The sequence below is a fragment of the Myotis yumanensis genome, unplaced genomic scaffold, assembly GCF_028538775.1.
Source record: "Myotis yumanensis isolate MYYU_CA2020_CCGP unplaced genomic scaffold, mMyoYum1.0.hap1 SCAF_17, whole genome shotgun sequence".
In the NCBI taxonomy this organism is placed as follows: domain Eukaryota; kingdom Metazoa; phylum Chordata; class Mammalia; order Chiroptera; family Vespertilionidae; genus Myotis; species Myotis yumanensis.
In genome coordinates, this window is record NW_027223768.1 from 27,238,405 (window position 1) to 27,262,399 (window position 23,995).

Below are 23,995 nucleotides of genomic sequence, written 5' to 3' on the forward strand. Positions count from 1 at the left end.
GTGATAGGAAAAGGTAACCATTGAAATATTTACTAAAGCTAAAAGTCAGAAGTATTCTCAATTTCAAAATAAATAGAGACGAATAAAACTCAGGAATTAAGCAGAGTTCTTGGTATCGCTATATTCAATATTAGTTTGGAAAGTCTAGTGAAAATAATGAGATAAGAAAATTAAGTATTAGGTATAAATATTAAAAGTGAAGAGATAAAACTATCTCTATTTTATTGATTATATGATTGTGTACTTAAAGCCCTACAGAACTTAAAAAGAGAAAAACTATGAGTATTGATAAAAGAATTTATGGAATGGCTGGATACCAGGAAAGCAGACTAAAATCAATATACTTTCTCTACTCTAGTAACATGTACTTTTAGATAAAAAAAAGAGAGAAGTAAACATTCCTTTTAAAATAACAATATAAACTGAGTTGAATAAGAAAGGCACAGAACCTATGTGATTTATGAATTTTTTAATTTTAATTATTTTTGTTTATTGTTTTATGGATTTCAGACAGGAAGGGAGAGGGAGAGAGAGATAGAAACATCAATGGTGAGATAAAATCATTGATCGGCTGCCTCCTGCTTGCCCCCTAATGGGGATCAAGCCCTCAACACGGACATGTGCCCTGACCGGGAATAGAACCCTTGACCTCCTGGTTCATAGGTTGATGCTCAACCACTGAGCCATGCCAGCTGGACAATTTATGAATCTTAATCTTATTAATCTTTGACCAGGGTATAATTTAATTTGGGGGAGAAAAAATATTCACAAAATTACTCCCCAAACTGAATATTTATCCTTAAAAAATTAAAATAATAATCCTACCTCATATCATATACAAAAGACAGGTAAAGTATTATATATAAATATTATTTCAATGTTTTATTAGGACTTCTAGGGAAGACCTGGACAGAAGCTAATAAAGAACTACTTTGTGGTAGATGATACTATAAATAAAGGCAGTAAGCAAATAATAGATTTTAAAAAACATGTTTGTATTATAAATGACAGGTAAGGGTTTAAAAGCTATAATTATCTGAAGAAAGCTTTAAAAATTGACAAGAAACAGACAGCAGCCTAAGAGAAAAATGAGCAACAGATATAAATAGGCAATTCACAGATAAACAGCTGCAAAAGGCCAACAAATATATATTTTTAAATTCACTAATGGGGAAATGGAAACTGTTAACAATAAACCATCTTAAACCTATCAGACAGGCAATAATTTTAAATAGTGGTCATATCGTCAGTGAGGATATGTGGAAAAGCATTTTCTACATTGCTGATGGAAATGGAAATGGATACAACTCCTCTGGAAAGCAATCTGGCAACATTTATTAAGATTAAAAATACATAAACCTTTTGACCAAGCAATCTATCCCCTGAGTATATATCCCATAGAATATATAACCATCAGTAAATAAAAATATGTGAGCCCAGATGTTTATTGCAGCATCCAAGTTGACAAAAATGTATACACACAGAAAAACATTATATTAATACAGAACACAATATTATTCTTCAGATAATTCAGAGAATAATCCACACAAAAAAACACTGTTTATATCTGCTAAGCTGAGGGATTTCCAAAAGCAATAAGTGAGAAAAGTAAGATGCCCCTCTCCCAAAATATGTGTAGAGTATATAGTCTCACTGTTATAGAGCAAACAATGAAAATGATTTATGTGTATATATATGTGCACATGTGTGTATTATATGTATGTGCTTACGTGTGAGATTTGGTTTGATAATCATCGGGGACATTACAGAATAATACATATAGGGTGTCCCAAAATTCACGCAAGAAGTAATTTTGATAGAAAACACAGGTTTATAATTAAAAAATGTAAATTTTTTATTGATTCATAAAGTATACAGTATAGGGTTATGTATGGAATAGCACATCGGGTAAATGGCCTCCATGGCTTTGCTGGCACATATGCAAAGCCGTGGTCTTCATTGGTCTTCATTGTCCCTGCTCCTGGGCCATAACTGGTACTTGGTAATGCTTATCAAATTGAAGGGACTGAAATCAAAGGGCAACAGATATTAGAATCTGATTCAATAAACCAAGTAAAATTAGGCTTTTATTTTTTGTTGTTGTTGTTAATGCTCACGCAAAATTCAAATCTTGTGTGAGTTTTGGGACACCCTATAGAAGACTACATGAGTTAAGGGGGTTTATACTTGCTAATTTTTTTTTTGCTTGTTTGTTTGTTTTGGGTTTTTTTGTTAATACTCACCCAAGGATATTTTTCCATTGATTTTTAGGGAGAGTAGAAGAGAGAGGGAAAGACAGAGAGAAATATTGATGTGAGAGAAACACATTGATTGGATGCCTCTTGCATGAGCCCCAACCAGGACCCAGGCCGGGGAGAAGCATGCAACCAAGGTACATGCCCTTGACTGAAATCGAACCCAGGACCCTTTGGTCTGAAGGCTGACACTCTATGCAGTGAGGCAAACCCGCTAGGGTCTTGCTAATGTTATGCTGCTTCAACTGTTTGGAGTAGGAGAAGCAAATATGGGAAGAAGGAAAAAAGCAGAGGGACCAAAAGAACAATCAAAAACAGAAATATTATTCTGAAATGAAAACCTATGGTCATCTCATTTACATAAATTGGTACGATTCTGTGTATATGCATATTTTTCTAGCCTGTACCAGCAATGTATAGCTGCATGTATTGAGTGTGGTTTTCTACACACCTTCTACATACTAACTTATTTAACCTTCACAACAACCCCATGAGATTCAAACTATCATTATCCTCATTTAACAAATGAGAAAACTAAGAGGTTGAATTACTTTCCTGAATTTACAGGGCTGTTTAGCTCCAGGACTTGGATTTGAACTCGGGCAGTGAAACCCTGAAGCCTTGCTCTGCACCACTAGACACACTGGCTCCTAACCAGTTTACTAGAATGTCCAGGACGGATCATTAAGCCAAATACACACATTCAATGTAAAGGGTATAATATGATTTTATTTCAGTCAAAAAAGAAACTCCTAGAGGTATATATATTTGTTTGGGCAAGAAGAAAGATGTAGAAGTCCAGTCTGCCGGCAAATTTATTATTTCTGGTAGGTGAGAATGGATATAAAGACAACAGTGAGATGATTGTGATATATATGTATCACTATTGGTCTGAGTCTCTTAAATGGTATAAAAATTTATGAATCATGGAGATATTTTTTCTCATTTAGGACTCTTTGATATTTAAGTAACATTTGTTCAGTGGGAATTTCAGGTGTGAAAAGCTTCATGAAGAAGGTGCATAGGTCAGATTTTGAGTAGTCAGAAGAATACCATGAGGGGAGCTGAGGGCAGAAAACCACAAGCCATCTTCTAGACGTCTTTGTTTTGGGTACCCGGGCTAGCACAAGCATTTCTGTAGGAAAGCAGTGTTCATAAGCCTCAAGTGGCCTAGGTGTACGTGGCCTTCAATGCCAGGATTAGAAGCGCATTGTTCTTTGAGCAAGTGGACTGGGCACCTGCGACAATGGGCCTCTTAACATTGTGAACTAACGCTGTGAGAAGCTGACACGAGAGCCGTGCAGACACCTGACATGGCCCAAACCTTGGCTCCCGCTGGCGAACACTGGCCCCATCCAGAGATTGCTTTAGCCTGTGTGGCTTGTCCTCTGATCGAGAGGACCCCTCAGGGTGTCAGGGTGGGAATGTGTCTGCAGAAGCACTCTCCACCATCAGGTCCCTATACCTGCCTTAGGAAGCTCATGCCATCACTACTTTGCCAGAAGCTAAATAAACGCCCCCATCCACAAGGGGGCACATTCCGTTTCTCCTGCCCACTCTGGGCGGCTGAATAAGAAACTCCCCAGAGATGATATGCAGCTGGCCCTTCCTCTCACCTGTGTCCTAACAAGAACATCCAAGGCAGCAGGAGTGGGTGTCGTGGACGGGAGACAAAGCCAAACAAATAAAACAGGACGTCGTATAAAATTTAGAGTGAGCTCTCTGGGAACAAGCATCACATCGCCGCAACAGATCAGCAACTTCTGTCACCTACATTCTCTTGCCTAGAAAACAAGGCCTTGCAAACTAAAAACTATTTGTTAGAGTTATGATTGTTTTAAACCACTCCCATTAGTAAAACAGATGTTGAAACAAATCTAGGAATTTGGTGCTTATTAAAATACATTGGCTGCTTGATGGACTTTAGCTGCATTGCATACCCTTAGATGCCAACTCTGTAACATGGCCAGGCTCACTGACTAGGGCCTCAGCTATTGACTGTAACTGCTGTGGAGTCACTTAACCTAAAATATTGTCGTCGCTCCATCCTCAAAATGCTTCCCTGTAACTGAATTCAAACCCTGAAATAATATTAAAGTGACGTATTTATGGCCAGGGGACAGATATTAAAAGGTGATTCATTAAAGGGTCAGTGAACTGACTTGTTCAGCTATGCACAACTGGCTAACACAGCAGGGATTCTCTTTGTCAAATAGGGGACATAGAAAGATGTCTTATAATAGAGGGCTGGCTGGAGTCCAAAGAGCCCACGTAGTTCCAAGAATACGTGGGAAAAAAGACAACAACAAAAATACAAACTGAGCCTTAGAGCAAGTTCATATAATGCAAGATGGATCGTTTGAAAGGAATATACGCAGCTATTTCATAGTAGCAATAGCTCCATTAAAAGGGAAGGCTCGCTCCCTTCAGTTTAACAATCTGTAGGCTGTGGGAAGCCGTGTGTAAACAACTATACTATTCATACGTGAATATTGTATAACTGAGCTCTTTCTCTTCCTTCCTAGGGATTCTTGTGTGTTCATGGGACTCGACCCCATTGATAAAGCCACTTCCAGACTCCTGGGCTTCGGGAAGGAAAGAAGGACGAAGAAGTAAATCACTGATTTTGGAGTTTCAAAAACCAAAGTCCTTATGTAAACATCACATTGGAAAAACAGTAATGTATAAAATCCAAGGTTCTTTCTTTTCTGTTTTAGAGAACATAAAGGTTACCTGGGCTGGAAAAGGAGAGAAAAATCAGAGAGAAGAAGAGAGATTAGACGCTCCTAAATCTTGTGAAGGGGCCTGTACCCTGCCTGAGCCTAGGCCAGGGCTAGCAGGGGGAAGATGCATCTCCCCAAGCAGGTTTGGGATTCCAGCAAAGCCTGGGAGCTGAATCCTGCTTCAGAAGACCCCAGTAAGGCAGCACATTTCCTTAAAATGCACTGTGCCCTGCTCAGCACGGGGGTGTTTGAGAAGCAATGACTGCATACGGTATCCGGCCAAAAGGGGACCAAACGGCCTCAGAGAATCCCCTGTGGACCCAGAATGCACAAGGGAACAGCCACACATTTCTGGTGTCTCCTGAGAGGGGCTCAGAAACTGCCAAGCAGACTTGATGTTTAGGACAAGGAAGATACAACCTGTGAGGACTCAGTGATCAGAGATGACACAGCAAATGCTACCAAGGCAGATGTCATAACAAGGACATGAACCATGGAAAGCTCTGGAACCTAGAAGCAAACCCGGGATTTGGGAATACACTGAATTGACTGAAAAGACCCTGAAACAATGAAAGAAACCTCAAACCGATCATGATTAAACTTCTATCTGGTAAAATAGGAAACTTGAAACAAAAGTCAAGTTTGCTTACTAGAAAAATCAAATTATATTTCTTAAACATTCAGGTTTACAGACTAAGAATCATAAGCACACCACATGACTATCTCAAGCATAACTTTTTCACTGTCCAAAGATAGGAGACAATTTCTGTAAATTTAAAAATATGTTCTTAATAGCCAATAACCAACTATCACCCATCAATGAAAATATACATTCTGTGATTTTAAAAAATTATATCGTTTAAAGTCATTGAAATGATTAAGTCAAATCTTTCCATCACTATCAAAACGTGTTTGCTTATGGAAGATTAGAGTTAGGCAGATCAGGAGACTTATAAAATGAAATTAAGAGGTGATGTCCCATGTATGACATTTTATTTGAGGATTCTTTAATCCCAATTATTTCTTTGAGTGACTATGGTAGGAACACAGAATAAAGTAGAAAGCAAACTTTCTGGAATTCACACATCCAAATGAGTACATCTTGCAATAATCACACTGGAAAGCCACTAAAATCTAAGGATTCTAATACTGAAAATATTTTTGGAATCCCCTGTTTGAAGTTGGCTTCTGAAGATGGTATATGAACCCCACACGAAAGTAAGTGTTATCACTAGGTTTTAGCCAATTTACAAGCTATTCAAGAAAGAGAGCTAAAAGCCTTTGTAGTCAGGCTTTATCTTTCATGATTAATATTTCAAAGCTAGATACACTTATTCAATAAATTTGATCCCAAACGTCATTAATGGTGTTCACAGCACAAAACCATCCTTAAAGGATGTCTTCACAACCTGGCCAGTTTAGCTCAGTGGTTACAGCATTGGCCCAAGGACCGAAGTGTCGCTGATTCGTCAAGGGTGTGTACTTGGTTGCAGGCTCAATCCCCAGCCCCGGTTGGAGTGCAAATGAGAAGCAACCAGTCGACGTGTCTATGATGACTCCTGTTCAACAAAATCCTCCCACTACATCCAGTTTTTTATAATAGCAGAGTATAAAGATAAAAGGGCTTGTTTTTATCAGATACTTAGGACATAGAAGATTATACTCCAGAGAGCAATAGGTCTTTCTTAGATTGCTTTTTTCATGTTGAAAGAGAATGAAATTCCACAAGTGCTTCTCAGACCGGGCTAGTTTCATCTCTCGCTTGCAGTGGCCCCTAACTCTCTCTAACTCGAGCTCACATTCTCCCTCGAATTTCTCATCTCTCATCTCTTATCCCCATCTCTATCTCTAAATCTATTTCTATCTCTATGTCTCTCTGATTTTGCTCTTGACTCCTCCAATCCATTGGCCATATAGCAGCCAGAGTGGTCTTTTAAAACTGCAAATGTGATCGCATCCCTTCCTTGCATAAAACTTTTCAAAAAGTTTCTACTGCACTTAGAATAAAAGATCAAGTCCTTAGCATGACCACATGGTCCTGAATGATTGGCCCTGTGTATTTTTCCTACCTCATTTTGACCTCTCTCCCTTCGACCCACTGTCTATGAGCCACACAAGACTGAGTTCTTCCATCCCCTGGCTGTGCACCTATACTCTCCCTATTGTCTGCACTAGCTCTTTCCTACTTAGCCCTCAATTTCATAAAGAGACCTTCCATGAATCTCCAGTTACCTTATTTCTTATCATTATGAATTCATGGATTGAAACATTTGGAGAATTTCAATTTATTGCAATTATTATCCCACTCAAATTTTCCCAATTTTATCTAATAGTACCCTTTTAAATTTGATGAACCAATAACATAGCCTTATTAGCCTGAAGCACTTCTTCACTACATGATATGATAAGATGGTCCAGGTTCATCTCCTCATCAATTTTTAGAAATTTTCCCAAGCAATTTTTAGAAATTTCACAAAGCACTAAGTGCTTTGTTTTTTAAAGAAGTGTGTCCAAGTGTGAACTTAGGAATCATCCCGTTCTACAAGGAAGCCCTAGTTCATTCATTGTGACAGTTCACCTCTGGGTCTACATTGCTCTAGCCCAGGGGTGGGCAAACTTTTTGACTCAAGGGCCACAATGGGTTCTTAAACTGGACCGGAGGGCCGGAACAAAAGCATGGATGGAGTGTTTGTGTGAACTAATATAAATTCAAAGTAAACATCATTACATAAAAGGGTATGGTCTTTTTGTTTTTTTAGTTTTATTCATTTCAAACGGGCCGGATCCGGCCCGCGGGCAGTAGTTTGCCCACGGCTGCCTAGCCCTTTTGATCTTACCATTAGCCCCTTGCACTTGACTGCTACTGGACTGGGCAAAACCCCTCCCAGTTCACACAAAGGATTATTGCAGGAAGTTAAACCTTGTAAAGTGAATAATTCCAGAATGTAAAATTTAGGAGTCCAATATACAGAAGACAACCCAGAGAGTTGGAGCCCAACAAAACGAGAATTCACACCCGGGAAAACAGAGATAAGAGGAAAATTGGAAAGAAACTTTAAACTAGTTCTTTTTTTAAATGAACAATGAGAGGTTTAGTAACTTACCTAAGTTAACCCAGGTGGCAAGTTCAAACCAGGCAATCTAACTGCAGAATCCACTTTCACAACCATTGTATTATGCTGTACTGACTTCTCACGTTGTTCCTGAACTAAAAGGATTGACATCCACCATAGCAGGCTTCCTTGCTCTAATCTCAGAGTTTAGACTCTCTTCCTTACACTGATATTCTTATATTTGGCATCACAATACCATCAAAGCAACCTACAATTGTTCCATCAAGAAAACAGGAAGATAAATACAGGTTTCCCCTAACTCTGGAAAATCCATCTCTATGTGGAACATACCGATTATAGTGCTCAGCATAGGCATGGAAACACTGAACATACTCTCAGCCGTATGTGGGGTAATAACCAGATGGACTCCTTATATAAACATAACCTATGACGGGGAGGTGGGGCTGAGAGGTGATCTGCTGGCTGAGATTTCATAACTTACGTCATCCATAGATTAGCATGTTAAACAATTTTTCTGAGACAGTCTCACTGAATTTTATGAATTACGTGTTCCACTTGCTTTTATTTATGACACATGCTTTCGATTACCACCCGATGAAACAGCATTGTGGCAAAGCTGATTGCTAATTTCCCTCTATTAAAATAACACTTTGTTAACATCTTTACATTCTGAGAGTCAGAAAGGAGAATTTTTGACATTTTATGAAGTCAGCATTATCCTGACACAAAAGCAATAGCAAGGCAATACAAAAGAAGGAAACTGCCGCTGAACACCTCTCATGTACATATATGTAAAAATCCTCAACAATTATTGGCAGATTTAATCTAACACACACACACACACACACCAGAACACATACACACACACACAAACACACACCAAAACACACACACACATCACCCTCACAACTAAGTGGAATTAATCCTGGAAATGTAAGGCAATTTAACATTCAAAATTTATTTTTAAAGTACCATTGATAGTAGCTCAAGAAAATGAAATACTTAGTATAAATCTGTTAAGCTGATTCAAAATTATTTATATGAAAAGGCAAAGGACATAGAAAACAACTCTGAGAGAGAAGAACAAATTTAGAGGACTCACACTACCTGATATCAGACTTACTGTATAGCTATACTAATCAAGATAATATGGGATTAGTGAAAGTATACACACATAAATTAATGAGGCAAAATAGAGAATTCAGAAATAGATCTGAAAATATATAGTCAACTTACTTTGAATACAAGTGCAAAGGCAATTTTATGAATAAAATTTTCAACAAATGCTGCTGAAACAACTGGGCATTCATATGCAAAAAAATGTACTTCAACCCATGCCTTATGAAAAAATTAACTCAAAGTAGATAATGGACCCAAATGTAAAACATAAAATTATAAATATTCTGAAAAATAACAAAAGAAAATGCTCATGAGTTTGGGTTAAGAAAAGAATTTTTTAGATACAACACTAAGAACTTGGTCCATAAGAGAAAAAAAATAGATCAATTATACCTTATAAGAACTAAAACCTGTTTCTCTGTAGAAGGTGGTTAAGCCCTAGCTGGTTTGACTCAGTGGATAGAACGTCAGCCTATGGACTGAAGGGCTTCAGCTTCAATTATGGTCAAGGGCACATGCCCAGGTTTCAGGCTTGATCCCCAGTAGGGGGCTTGCAGGAGGCAGCCAATCAATGATTCTCATCATTGATGTTTCTCTCTTTCTCTCTTCCTTCCTCTCCGAAATCAATATATATATAATTGATTCAAAAAAAAAATATATATATATATATATATATATATATATATATATATATATATATCATTTAATAGATGGTTAAGAAAATGAAAGAAAAACTACAGTGAAAATACCTTCAAATCACAAATTCAACTAAGGGCTTATACCAGCTGTGGGCAAACTACGGCCCGCGGGCCGGATCCGGCCCATTTGAAATGAATAAAACTAAAAAAACGAAAAGACCGTACCCTTTTATATAATGATGTTTACTTTGAATTTATATTAGTTCACACAAACACTCCATCCATGCTTTTGTTCCGGCCCTCCGGTCCAGTTTAAGAACCCATTGTGGCCCTCGAGTCAAAAAGTTTGCCCACCCCTGGCTTATACCCATAATTTAAAAAGAATTCTCAACACTAATAATACAAAAATAAATTTCCAGTAAATTGACAAATTATTTGAACAGATATTCCACTGACTAAGATATTCACACTGAAAATTAACACATGAAAAGATAACATTTAAAACAACAGTGAGACGTCTTTACACACGTACTAGAATAGCTAAGAATTTTTTTTAAATCTAACAATCCCAAGTGCTGACAAGGAGGCAGAGTAACTAGAACTCTCATATATGGCTGTTGGGAATTCAAAATGGTCAAGTCACTCTGGAAAACTGTGACAGTTTCTCATAAATTTAAATGTACACTTACCCCAGGATTTGGAATCCTACTTGTAGGTATTCATTTAGCCTACAAAAATGTAAACTTACACCCACACAAAAACCTATATTTCAAGTCTATTATGCTTAAAGTATATCATTGTTCATAATGACCCCAAACTGGAAACAGCCCGAATGTTCTTCATTGGTGAATAAATCAACAAACTCTGGTACAGTAAAATTCTGTCCAGCAATAAAAAGAAATAGACGACTGATAGACATGACATCATGGATGAATCACAAATGCATTCCACTAAATGAAAGAAAACAGACTCAAAAGGTTGCAAATTATAATTTCACTTATATGACATTTTAAGAAAAGGCAAAACTAAAGAGACAGAAAACACGTAAGTGGTCCAAGGGTTTAAGAATGGGGGAGGTTTTGACTACAAAGAGGAAGCAAGACAGAATATTTTTGGTCTGAAGGAGCTGCTTTGTATGCTGATTGTGGTGGTGGTTACAAGACTCTATATATACATATATGGAAATTCACAGAACTAAGCATACAAAAATTAGTGAATTTTACTTTATATATTTTAAAAATAATTTTTAAATATGTGTATATATGTACATATATGTAACAAAAATTTGTGTTCTGTGAGCAGACTATCTTACCCTGAAGGAGTGGGAATCCTGTATACCTTTTTCAAAAGTAAAATAAACCTTTAAAATATGAAGTAAGAAAAAGCAAGAACTTTGAAAGGGTCACACCACTCAGAACTCTAAAATCTCAAGATATTAAAAGTTACTGGTTGCTTTTCCACGTGACCGTTCAATTCATCTTGACCTCTGACCTCGAGTTCCAAAAGAATAAAAACAGCATAATGGAAACAAAACACTTCAGCATCATACTATTTAATGACCTGTAATCACAGCTCTATTAGCTCAGCTGCACTTAGCCTAACCTTAGAAGCTGTTTCTCTCACAGGAGAAAAAAATAAGGTTAATACAGTCTTAGCAATGTTCATGAACAACAAGATCTTCTCTAAGTTTTATTCTATTCAAATCAAAATGCACCTAAGCCCTCTATTCCATGATTTCCTCTTTAAGCCTACTTTTTCATGAAATGCCACCAACCAAAAGTAGTATACAGAACATGCACCAATCTTAAGGTTTTCAGTGAAAAGAAAATTAGGAACTAAGCTTTAAAAAATTGCACAGATGAAGCTACTGATATGGGAAAAAAATCTACGTATTTTATTTTAAAGTCACATAGGGGATAACTTGTGCAAGATACCTGGACCCTGCTATTATACATTTTTCTTTTCCTCTTGTACCTGTAAATTGTGGTTCCTGCTAGCTAAAGTCTTCAGTCACACTAAGAAAGACTTCTGATTATTACACTGAAATCAACAAACATAGCCATGCCCTGAGCCTAAAATCTATGCTTATAAGATCTAGTTTATTAGCCTTTGAAGAGACATGGAGCAGAAGTTTACCTGATATTGTCACTTGGTTAATTTGTCATATAATATGACATAATATAATAGTGTAGAATATTATGTGTATATATAAAATCCTATATAATAGAAGGCTAATCTGCAAATCGACCGAATGGTAGAATGACAGGTCACTATGATGCACATTGACCACCAGGGGGCAGGTGCTCAATGCAGGAGCTGCCCCTGGTGGTCAGTGTGCTCCCACAGGGGGAGCACTGCTCATCCAGAAGCCAGGCTCATGGCTGGCGAGTGCAGCAGCAGTGGCGGGAGCTTCTCCCACTCCACAGCAGTGCTAAGAATGTCTGACTGTGGGGAGTGGGCCTAAGCTGTCAGTCAGACATCCCCCAAGGGCTCCCAGACTGTGAGAGGGATTAGGCCGGGTTGAGGGACTCCCCCCGCCTCCAGTGCACAAATTTCATGCACTGGGCCTCTAGTATGTAAATAATATGAAATATGTAAAATACAATTGTTCAGATCCATGTCATTTCAGCCAAGAGTACAATAGTAGCCTTGAATCCTTTGTAATATTAAATGAGGAAATATAAACACCTTTACTCTCTTGAAGTGTCTTGGAGATTCTGATCATAGAGAAGACAGAGAATTCCAAATGCTCAGATTTTTCTGCACATCTGACTGAGGTTGAAGCTCGTTGCACTATATCTTCTGTGTGTGTCTGATTAGTTGGGTCTCTGTGGATGATGGTACAATACAAAGTAGGAGTTTGAGGTTCTTGCTAAAGCATTAGAGGACTGAGTGAATCATGTATTTCTGGATAAACATCCAAGATGGTCATAAAACCATTATACTAATTATACTAGATCAAAGCCTCATTAGTTCATAATCCACTTTCTCCTTAGACAATTCTGCTTAAACTCTGGGTTGGTTGTTCATATACTGCAGCAAATGAAGTAAATGCAGGATCCCTCTCTACTTCAAGGGTGAGAAAAAAATAATATATGTGGAAATGTCTTGAAAAGAAAATGACACTCTATACATGCAAAATATTTCCATCAATAGGCACTACTGACACTCTCCCTAAGACATAGCAACCTTCCACATAGTAAATCTAACAGCTAGATTGTTATTTCCTATCTGTGATGTGTAAGCATTGCTGAAGCCAGTTTAAGCAGTAGTATAAGAATGGTGGTTCTGCCCAGTGCTTTGCACTTCTATCAAATGGAAACAATAAACTAAATCATCAAAACTCCACCCTCATAAATCTTTGACTTTTGCAGTAACCATTGAAAGATGTCATAGGAAATATTTTGAAGATGAACATTTTTAGTCCTTAAACTCTCAAAAAGCCATTCATTTCTGCTGAAACTGACTTTACTGATTACAGAGGGTTTCTTAAGATGATTAGACACAAAATGAAAGGGGAAATTAATAAGCGATAGCCACTCCAGCATTTCCACTGCCTTAATCATCGAGGATTTTAGAACAGTCAATAAAACTGATATCACCTATCACATCTAAAATATCTTTAAGGAAACTTCATTATTTCTAATTCGTACATTCTGATTGCCTTACATGTTCTTCTACTGCACTTGTACTAGCTTTGTTTTATGATTTTCTAATATTAGGAGCCCACTAGGTGGAGAATAAATATTTCTATTGAGTTACATCTTTGGATAGTGTCCAGCACAATCTAAGAGTATAGCTTATTTTAAACAGCTAGAATTACTAAAACCACAAAGTCAGAAAGGTCACGTAGTTTAGCCATTGTATCGGACACTTGCGACAGGCCAAACTATTGATATAAATGATCTCATTTAATTTTTACAATAATTCTAAGACAGAAAAATTATTAACCCCATTTCATATATGAGGAACCAGACACTTGGAGTTTAAGTAATTTGCTCAAGGTCACACATTTTAGAATTGGGGGACCTGGAATTCCAATGTACATTTGTTTAACTCAGAATATACGGTGTCCCCCAAATGTATACATACACTTTGAATAATTATAAAGGCAACGTTAATTAAAATACATTTTGTTTTCAAAACAGAGCTACCAGCTGTGAAAGTCTGTGTATATATGTTTTCGGGGCACCTTGTATTTGCTTTTTCCTCTGTGATGAACCTCATCTCCCAGTGGCAGGAAGCTCATTCCTCTTGACACAACAAATCTTTGGACAGTTCTGACAGATCTTGCTAATGTCAAACAACTAACTGGAAAAAAATTTACAAGATGTCATAAAAATTCATGCTATCATTTGTCATCAGTAACCACATCCTGAACCTGGTGGGGGGTCTAGGCCTACATTTTTCCTTTGAAGATAATCCTCAAAATCTTAATCATTCTATCATACATAACTTACTTGGCTTTCATATTATAATCACATGCCTTCCCTTTCCTTAAAAAGAGAAAGCCTTAAGACTTCCCTGATGTTGCATCATTTCTTGATTGAGGTCCCAGAGTTCTGCATAATAAATCCAGATGATGTTAGCTTGAAAAAGTATTCATGCAGACAATATCAACCGACCTTCTAATTTTGAAAAGAACTTACAAGCGATTCTTGTAGAATATCTTATTCTGGTTAGAACTACCTAGATAAATTACCTATAAAATATACCTCTAAGTAGGAGACTAAACTGAACTGTTAAGGGATAATTTAAGCTTATCCATATGTTATATATGATTATCCAAAAGTATTTTACCTTGGTGATAACTGTTGCTTAGTTACAGCTTCTATCTGTTCCTACCCGAAGGATCACACTACCCTTCTAATAAGATTAAATAAAACCACATGCACAGCACTCTTGTTTTGTATTTGTAGTAGCATAAAAACATGTGTCCAGTTTAACAAATATCTATAGCAAAAAATTAGAGTATGATAACAGTGTTATCTGACACCGTACGAGATGGAGCTGGCATCCCTGGTGAATTTACCTTACCTCTCCAGCTCTCTCCCACTCAATACCTTTCTCCATATTTTCTGCTTCTCTCCTCCAGAAATACTTGGCTTGCCTCCAAGAATCTCTTTATACACACGCTTCATAGTTTATTTTCATGCCTCTGACACCTAAAAAAAATGAGCTCCCCCATTTTAGGGTTTGGCCAGTGTCTTGGCTTACCCCTCAATTCTCAGCAGAGGGGGCTCCAAAATTGCTAATTCCAAGTCCCAATGCCTGCACTAGTGCCTGGAAATATGTGCTAAATAGAAATAAGCTGATATTTTATATACTGAATCGTTCCCAAAACTTTATGATATCTCTTCAAATAAACAATTAGTTTAACAGACTCTTCTTTTTTTATTTCAAAAGAAAAGCAACCAAGAATAGAAATCATTTAGAATTTGATATAATGTAAACACATTATTACATAGCTCTGTGTTAAACAGAATTCCTTCATACTCATAGACAAGTTTGCAAAGTAAAATCCCGATATGAAATGATTACTGTACAATCAGGATATGTGTCCTGTTACCCAACACCAGCATATATTCAATAATCAAAAACTATCTGTTCAGAATGCCAGGCACTAAAGAGGGACTTAGCTATACTTAATATTTGCATAGGGTCATGCTGTTGATTAGCTTGGTTCACATTCTAAGACTACAACAATATTCCTATGAACTGACAAGTCTTATATAGAGACATCTAAACAATTTTCAAAAAAATGACTTACCAAATAAACATGGAAACGTAAAAATGAAAAAGGTCTTAGTTCTCAAGTTTTAGTTTAAACTCTCATACCTTTTCTTCCCCACTTTCAAGATTCTAAGCCATCTCTAAGCTACTATACAAATAAGATTCATCAAGGAAATAGTTAATATTCTCTCTAAATAAATTACAAATAATGTGTCTATATATAATGTCACTCTCCCTCTTCATATATATATATATATATATATATATATATATATATATAAATTATTATAGGATTAAGCATAATATGAAACCAAAGTAAACATAGTTTAAATGTCCAGAATCAAAATGGAATGGAATTTATAGATACTTATGGTGATCAACTTTCCATTGCCAGAGTAATACATCACACAATTAAAGGTTGATATATCATGCCTATTGTATAAAATGTGCCCACATTTACATGAAATTTCTTGCAGAGTTGCAAGGTAATGGAAAAAATCTCAGTAACTAACCCCCTGTTGGAACCACCCAATAAGTGTAATTACAGACTTGCCTATAATGAAGACTCCCTGAGACAAGTGCTTGCTTGGAAATCTACTCCACATACTCCAGACGTTGTGAAAACAAACCCAATACTTGATTATTGCGAAGATACTCACAGTAGAAGTTCCTTTTTGCTCGTGGGTTCATCATTTGGGGATGTTTTCATCAGGAGTCATCATGCTTTTGATCTTTAATGCCGTTCTTCCTCCAAGGTTTCTTGTCCGTAATTTCCACAACAGAGTCACTTGTACTAACAAGCCATCGTCCCATACTGTTTCCTTTTTGTGTGTGAATGTTACCCTATAGATCAATTTCCTGCCCCAAAACACTCAAAACTGAACACACGCTGCTGTGCGCGAGTGAAATATGCTACTCAAACGCTCTGCTTCTGCAGTTGGGTTCCCGAAAAATTCCCTGACTGAAAAGAGGAACTATATCCCAGTGATTCCAGGGAACTTACAAGACAGAAGTTTCTTCCTTAGGAATGCGCAGATCAAAACTGCTTCTGTCATTTTTCTCACTAGCTTGCGGGTCCAGTACTCTGACCCATGAAGTGCCCATGTACTGTGTGCAGCCCGAAGACCCTCCCAATTGCCAGAGTAACAATATCCCAACTACATTTTAAAAACGGGCTTAGTATGCTTTGAAGTACATAATGTTTTCCATTCCTGAAAGGACAAAGAGATCTACATTGTCAAAGTTTATTTTTAAGCTCATGTGCTTGCTAAGTGCAGTGGCGAGCAGGCTTTCCGTGCCTGTGGTACCATCGCTGGAACCTATTAATGCAAACAGATGAATCGTTGGCTTGGTTCCACATAGGCTTTTATTGCGCCCCCCCCTTTTTTAAATCTTATCTAAATTGCATTATCATTTTTAAAATCAAGAATGCTATACGTTTTTCTAAGCTTGCTTGTTTTAATTTGATCAGTACAGAAGCAATGTAAGAAAGGCAAATAAAAGGAAGTTTTCAAGTAGCTTTCACTGACATAAGAGAGTTAGTAATTAGAGGTAGATTCTGTTTCTGGGTGAAGTTTGAGGGATATTTGGAGACAGGAAAAACGGCAATAAGTTTTGGATAAAATAGACAAAGATAAAGGATGAAAGAGAGTGAGAGAGAAGAGAGGAGATAAGAAGAGAGAGATGTCTTGACTATTAACACTAATGCTTCACATATTTTCTTATTGTTGGGGAAGCAGATTGCTCTGGTTTGTATAACCCCCTACTGGTCTGCTCAACCCACCAAAATTAGCCCATATGTCATCTGATACCAGACCAAGACTCATGGGAACACATTATTGCTCTATTAAAGCCATAACAACATACAACTGAGCAGTGAGCATAGGGTGGCCCTGAGGTAATACAATCCGTGTTATAGAATTTCTAGCCCCAATTTTAAACATCTGTTTTTGATATGATAATAAATGTGATAATGTACATTAAATGCCAGTATTAAAGTAAGATAATCCTTCCGTCTAACTAAAACAATGCATGCTTTTCAAATCACGTAAGAGAGAGCGATTAGGAGGATAGACACTTGTATTTGTGCATATACCAAAAATGACCCTCCCAGGCACAAACACACACGTACACACACACACACAGGAATAGCACAGAAACTATCAGTTGCCTTTCTAGAACTACAGTGGGTTTTCACTGAGCCCTTCCTGTGCTTCCTTTTCTGGACATCCCTTTGCACAATTGCACTACTTCGTCAGGGACTTGAGATTGAGGGAAATGGAAGGGGATGTGAAAAACAATAATACTAATTGGACCAGACAGAGATGTGAGCCCCTGACCTTTGCTTCATTAGTGCCATCTCATGCTGTAATCTGACGGAGTGCCCAGCCACTGGCGACTTGAAAAGTAAATTAAATTGGATTATCCCTATCCTGTTTTAGCTTCATGGGGAATTAGAGTTTCTGTATTTCAAGCCCAAATATTACCATATTATTAGCTGTCAAGTAAATTGGTGCTGTAAATGATGCTAGAGTCCAGAAGTTGAGATCCCTCTAAATTGGCGACCTAGAATTAGACCAGTTGATTTTTTAAAAAAGAAAATAAAGAACTAGCCCATGAGCATTTGATGACCTTTTATATTTGCTTATGAGAAGGCTGACAGGGTGACCTGGAGGATGGAAGGTGTGTGGAAGCTGCTGAGACAAAAGTCATGTTGGGAATGACAAATGGTTAATTAGTATGATGAGGCTGAGAGATAAGGATGAGGCTCATGTTGACTGAGCGCTCATGTGTTTCAGAAAGGGAACTTTGTACAATGGTGTATTGTACAAACAAATTCCACTTATCAAACATCTACTATGCCCCAGGTACTATGCTAAGAACACAATTTTGTATGTTAAGCGCAATAATATAAATATGTCCAAAGTAGAAAGGTAGCAAAGATAAGGGAATAGTTAATTATGTTTGGCAAGACTTACGTTGATGCCTAAACTGAATTTGGCATAGAAATTGGAATTTGCCAAGCAGACAATAGGTGGTAAGATGTTCCAAACAGTAGAATTAGCTAATGCAATAGTGAGATGAGAGAAATGGAAAAATTATTCTCAAAAACACAAGTAATATACATTATAGGATTTTAAAATCCTAGTGAAATTTTGGAAAGAGCAAGATCATCCCAGACCAGGTTTGTCCATCTTACTCAACCATGTGAACCACCTAAAGGGAGAAACTAAGTCATGTATACCTTAGGATCACCCCTATGCCTGGAACATAAAAAACTGCCTGATTAACAAATTGCGTTGCCACTCTACCCTCCAGGAAAAAAATGGTATGAGTACATCTTGCTCCAATGGTAATCTGTATTCTGCTCTTTCTCCCAGCTAGGAGTCTTGCTCAAAGTATGTTTGAACAACAGGAATATTGAAAATTTATTCACTCCCTTGTTTTCACTCCTGCTGATGTTCAAAGCTTCATGAGTCAGGTGAATGGTATGTGAAGGAGCTGGCACAAAATAAAAACCCCAAGTGCTCTTTCTTGGTTTGAGCCAAACCCAAACCTTTTGAAAGGCGTGAAAACATGCAGCCACATTGGTTTGGTTTCCCTTTCCTGGGCCGCTCTTCTTCCTGGTGCTGGCCAGCACCACACAGAAGTCTTGTGACATGAGCCATTTCCACGGAATTTTTAATTCTGCCAAAAACCAGAGGGATTGGAAATTTCGTGAGAATGGTTATTCTTAGGAGATTTCCATCCCAGATTCCTAACTTGTGTGGCTCGTATAAGCATCTAAGATGCACTGCCAAACCTTCTGAGGCCCCCAATGCACTGATTTCCACTCACATGTCTGCATGGAGATCTCAGAGTAACAGCGAATGCAATGGTTTGTTGGGAAATACTTTTGAATGCCAGCCCAAGATCCCCCTACCTATGTGGAAATGGCTTTGGAATGCCATGATAAAACAAACATTGGGTTTAAATGTACCCAGAATATGTTCAATTTTTAGATGAGATGTGTTTACATTCTCCCAAATAAAAATAGCCTACTCCAAAGCAGTCCTTCAATTAATGTCTATTCTTTTCCTTCTGCGCAATTTTAAAATATAATAAGAATATTTCCTTGGTATGTTGCTAAGTATGTAAAAGCTCAAGCTCTTCCTATAGGCTCATTTCTCCTATAGACTTCCTATGAGAAGACTAGATCATAAATTCACCCCAAATCTCACTAATCAGGATACTATTTCAGCTATTGCTATGTAACACACCTACTCCAAACTCAACGGTTTAAAACAATAGTCATTTACTACTGGTGACTATTGTATGGGTCAGCATGACAATCCTGGTCTCCTCTGGGCTTATCAGCTGCATATGGGTGAGTGACTGCTGATCTTGGCTGGGCTCTTTGACCTGTTTTGGGGTCAGCTGCCTGCAGGGTAGTATAGGATAGCCTAGATGAGACAACTGAGCTCTTCTCCTTGAGTTCTCACTTGCACATGGCTTTCATATCCCTCCAACAGGCTAGTCCAAGAGTGGTCTTCAGCCACCATGAGTACATTTTCAAGGCAATCAGAGGCGAGAGAGGGAGTGGAAATGTATGAGTGCATTTTAAAGCCTCCTGGTTAGGTCAAAATACTAAGGTCATTTTGGCCAAAGCAAGAGACAAGGCAAGCCCAGAGTCTGTGTTAGGAGGGCAGCTACTACCAAAAGATGTGAATACAGAGAAGCATGCAAAATGGGGGCTTTCATACACAGGTGCAGACTATTACATCTGAAGCCAAGCAAGTCACATATCTGAGGTCCCTGTTTCTTCTCACCATTCCCAGACTTCAGTTCCAGAAGCACACATTACATGAGGTAAGACCTGGCTTCCCCAAAGGTGTCAAGGGGACCAGGTGATAGAACTTTTTAAGTACAGGGGCAGTCAACTTCCATGAGGCAAACTTTGACCAACAGAAAGCAGAAAATGGACGAGAACTGCAAAGAAATGGCAACTCACTTATTTCCTTAATGCACTGTTTAGATGCAGGATTTTTCCATGCTGGCTGTCCAAACAATGCTACGAGTGGTGCACCGCTGATGGAGTGACTATGTCTCTTTGTGGCCTTTGGTGAAGCTATGGTCAGCATGGTAACACATCATCTTGCTTCCCACTGTTCTCTGCACACTTCCCTTTCCCTCTGCTCTAATTACCCTGGGATTCTCTTCCCAATAAGGCATTAGCACGAAAGCCTGTGTCAAGCTCAATTTTCAAGGAAATCCAGGTGAGACATCTGTTTGTGTGTATATGTTGTATTAATTTATTTATATATGTGTAATATATATTACATGTGTATACATATATACACTTATACATATATCATTTTGTTCTATGTAGAGAAAAATATTGCTACATAATTATATAAAGATGTATATGTTATGTAATTATATAGAGATGTCACCACTGTATGGTGACATTATGAAATAAAACATCAATTTAAAGAATTTATAAACCCAAGAGTTTTTGTTTTCTGTTTATGTTTTTTTGTTGTTGTTATTTTTTGCTAGTGAAAAAAGGAATTAGTAAGTTAACTTACAGGAATTAATAAATATGAACTTTGTAAAATAGCCATAAACTTTGATCCTTTAGAATTGTAGGGTTTCAGACTCTTAAAATTAGATATAAATGAGATGAGTACCTTGACGTTTTTAATCTTAAAATAATTTTTAGCTTAAAATAATTTTTCTACTAAATTTAGTGGGGCTTGAAACCAAAGCTTTGCTTTTGTGTCTCTGCTAATAACAAACAAATGCTTGATAAGAGAGCAGGGATTGTAGAAAGAAAAGTGCACGGGAGAGAAGATGCTATTGTCATGGGATGAGTTGAAGCTCACGGCCAGGTGAGGCTGAGAGGATTTGAGTACAGGCATCCGAGACATCAGGTACCACTTGAGTAGCTAAAAAGCAGAGCCAGTTTTCTCTTCAGAACTATTCTATTTAACATAACACACAAGTTAAATTGTAGTATAACTCCGACGTTTGCTGGACCAGTTGCCCACAGTAATCTTATTGAGCGTAACCTTAAATCCAATGCTATATCTTTGTGAAGCCCAAAGACCCGGCCTTCCTTTCTGCAGATTCCTAATAATTTACATCTTTAAGTATCTGTTTCTTGGCCTCCTGTCTAGAGTCGCAAAGTCCAACCTCTACATCAATTTCCACTGAAGCACTGTGTGAGTTCAGTAGCTTTAAGGCTTAAAGGATTGTGAGAAGGGACATCTCACGCTGCCTCACAGCTTGTCATCTTGCCATCCACTGCACACACTCCCTCCCGTTATCCTATGCCTTCAAGCCTGCTCACAAATGCATTGTATTTTCTCTCGCACACGAGATCCATTCATATTTAGATCTTAGAAGCTCAGCTTTTCCTAACAAAGTTGGGTGTCTGCCTACAAGTTCTCAGAGAAGTCACTGTATTTTTTTCTTCATATTATGAAACAGGACATAAAATTTTTTCTATGAGATTCAATAAAACTATTTTTGAGTGGAAAAAATGTGATTGTAAACACTTTATTTTTCCTAAACTATCACTTGCACAAAATATAATACCCCTGATGGACTTATTCAATTTCCCCTTTTAAATGTTTACATAACTGAAAGCATTTCTCCTCTTTAAAGTTATTAGATTTGGCCGAAACCGGTTTGGCTCAGTGGATAGAGCGTCGGCCTGTGGACTGAGGGGTCCCGGGTTCGATTCCGGTCAAGGGCATGTACCTGGGTTGCGGGCACATCCCCGGTGGGGGGCGTGCAGGAGGCAGCTGGTCGATGTTTCTAACTCTCTATCTCTCTCCCTTCCTCTCTGCAAAAAATCAATAAAATATATTAAAAAAAAAAAAAGTTATTAGATTTGTATTTTTTTTCTTATTCTCATGATTTTTTATTAATGTATATACCTCTTCCTACTAGACTGTAAACTCCAAGAGTATAGCAATTAAGTTTAATCTCATCTGACACTGAATCATGGGCACGAGACGTAGATGATTAATATATTTGTTCAGTGAGTGAATGAATGAATGAATGAAACTGTATATGTAAATGTATTAATTGCATATATAGAGAAAGTGAATTACAGAGAAAAACAGAGACAAAATCAAGGCCCAGAAAAGTGAAGTGTCTTATCCAGGGTCACACAGCTAACTGATAGCAGAGTGGTTTTAGCAAGATTGCCATGCACACTCTCAGCTCACTTGTTTTCTTGTTGATAGACAGCTAATTAGATTGCATTTACATTGAAAAATGGGCCCAACCAGCGTGGTTCAGTGGTTGAGCATCGACCTATGAACCAGGAGGTCATGGTTCGACTCCTGGTCACAGCACATGCCCAGGTTGTCAGGGCTCATTCCCCAGTGTGGGGCATGCAGGAGGCAGCCAATTGATGATTTTCTCTCATCATTGATGTTTCTATCTCTCTCTCTCCCTCTCCTTTCCTCTCTGAAATCAATAAAAAAATTTAAAAGCCACAGTAGACCAATGCTCCTTTTTTTTAATTGCTACTTTAAAATGACCCTTTTAGCCCTAGCTGGTTTGGCTCAGTGAATAGAGCATTGGCCTGCTGACTGAAGGGTCTGGGATTGATTCCAGTAAAGAGTATATGCCCAGGTTGTAGGTTCGATACCTAGTAGGGAGTGTGCAGGAGGCAGCCAATCATTGATTCTCTCTCATCATTGATGTTTCTATCTCTCTCTTCCTCTCCCTTCCTCTCTGAAATCAATAAAAATATATTTAAAAAATAAATAAAATGCCTCCGTTATTTCCACCGGGCGTTTAGTGAATTAGCATGGGGTCATTCCTGGCATGCACAGAAAGCCAAGGAGAGCTGAGTTTCTGCTTCTCAGGAACACACGGGGAGAAATGGGGCGACAGGCAAACACTCACAGGGGCTTGTAAAGACAACAAAGCAGGTGTCAGTCCCCTCTGGGACTTCAAAGAGCTCCAGAAATTTACATAAAAATCAACAGCAGGGAAAGAAAATCTGACTTTATTTCAACACATCTTAAAAGAAGTCAGATCTACACTAATAAAAGACAAAGATGCTAATTGACCGTACCTTTGTTACACCCAAGCCACGCCCACCAGCCAATCAGAACGACTATATGCAAATTAACCCAACCAAGATGGCGGCCGGCAGCCACGGAGCTGGAGTAAGCAGGAGGCTTGGTTGCCTGGGCGATGGAGGAAGCCAAGCTTCCTGCCTGCTCTGAGCCAGCTGTGGCCTCTGCAAAAGGCAACAAAGTTTCAATTATAGAAGACAAATAAATCCCAGATACCTGCTTCCAGCCAGCCTCCACTGGGAACTTGGGTGGCTGGGGTTGTGGCCAGCCTGCAAACAGCCATTAGTCACTCACCCAGGCTGGCCAGGCACCCCAGGGAGGACCCCCATCCTGAAGGGGCTGTGGCCAGCCTGCAAACAGCCATCAGCCCCT

At 38.2% G+C, this 23,995-nt stretch overlaps 1 protein-coding gene across 1 annotated transcript in view; it reads right to left on the bottom strand.

Annotated features, from left to right (window-relative positions):
* Nucleotides 1–16,420, bottom strand: part of KCNK2 (potassium two pore domain channel subfamily K member 2) — a 151,222-nt gene extending 134,802 nt beyond the window's left edge. The window contains exon 1 of the mRNA XM_070396722.1: nt 16,202–16,420. Within this exon, the coding sequence (XP_070252823.1) occupies nt 16,202–16,235 (34 nt within the window). The 5' untranslated portion in view covers nt 16,236–16,420. The remainder of the gene's footprint in view (nt 1–16,201) is intronic.
* Between the last annotated feature and the right edge of the window lie 7,575 nt (nt 16,421–23,995).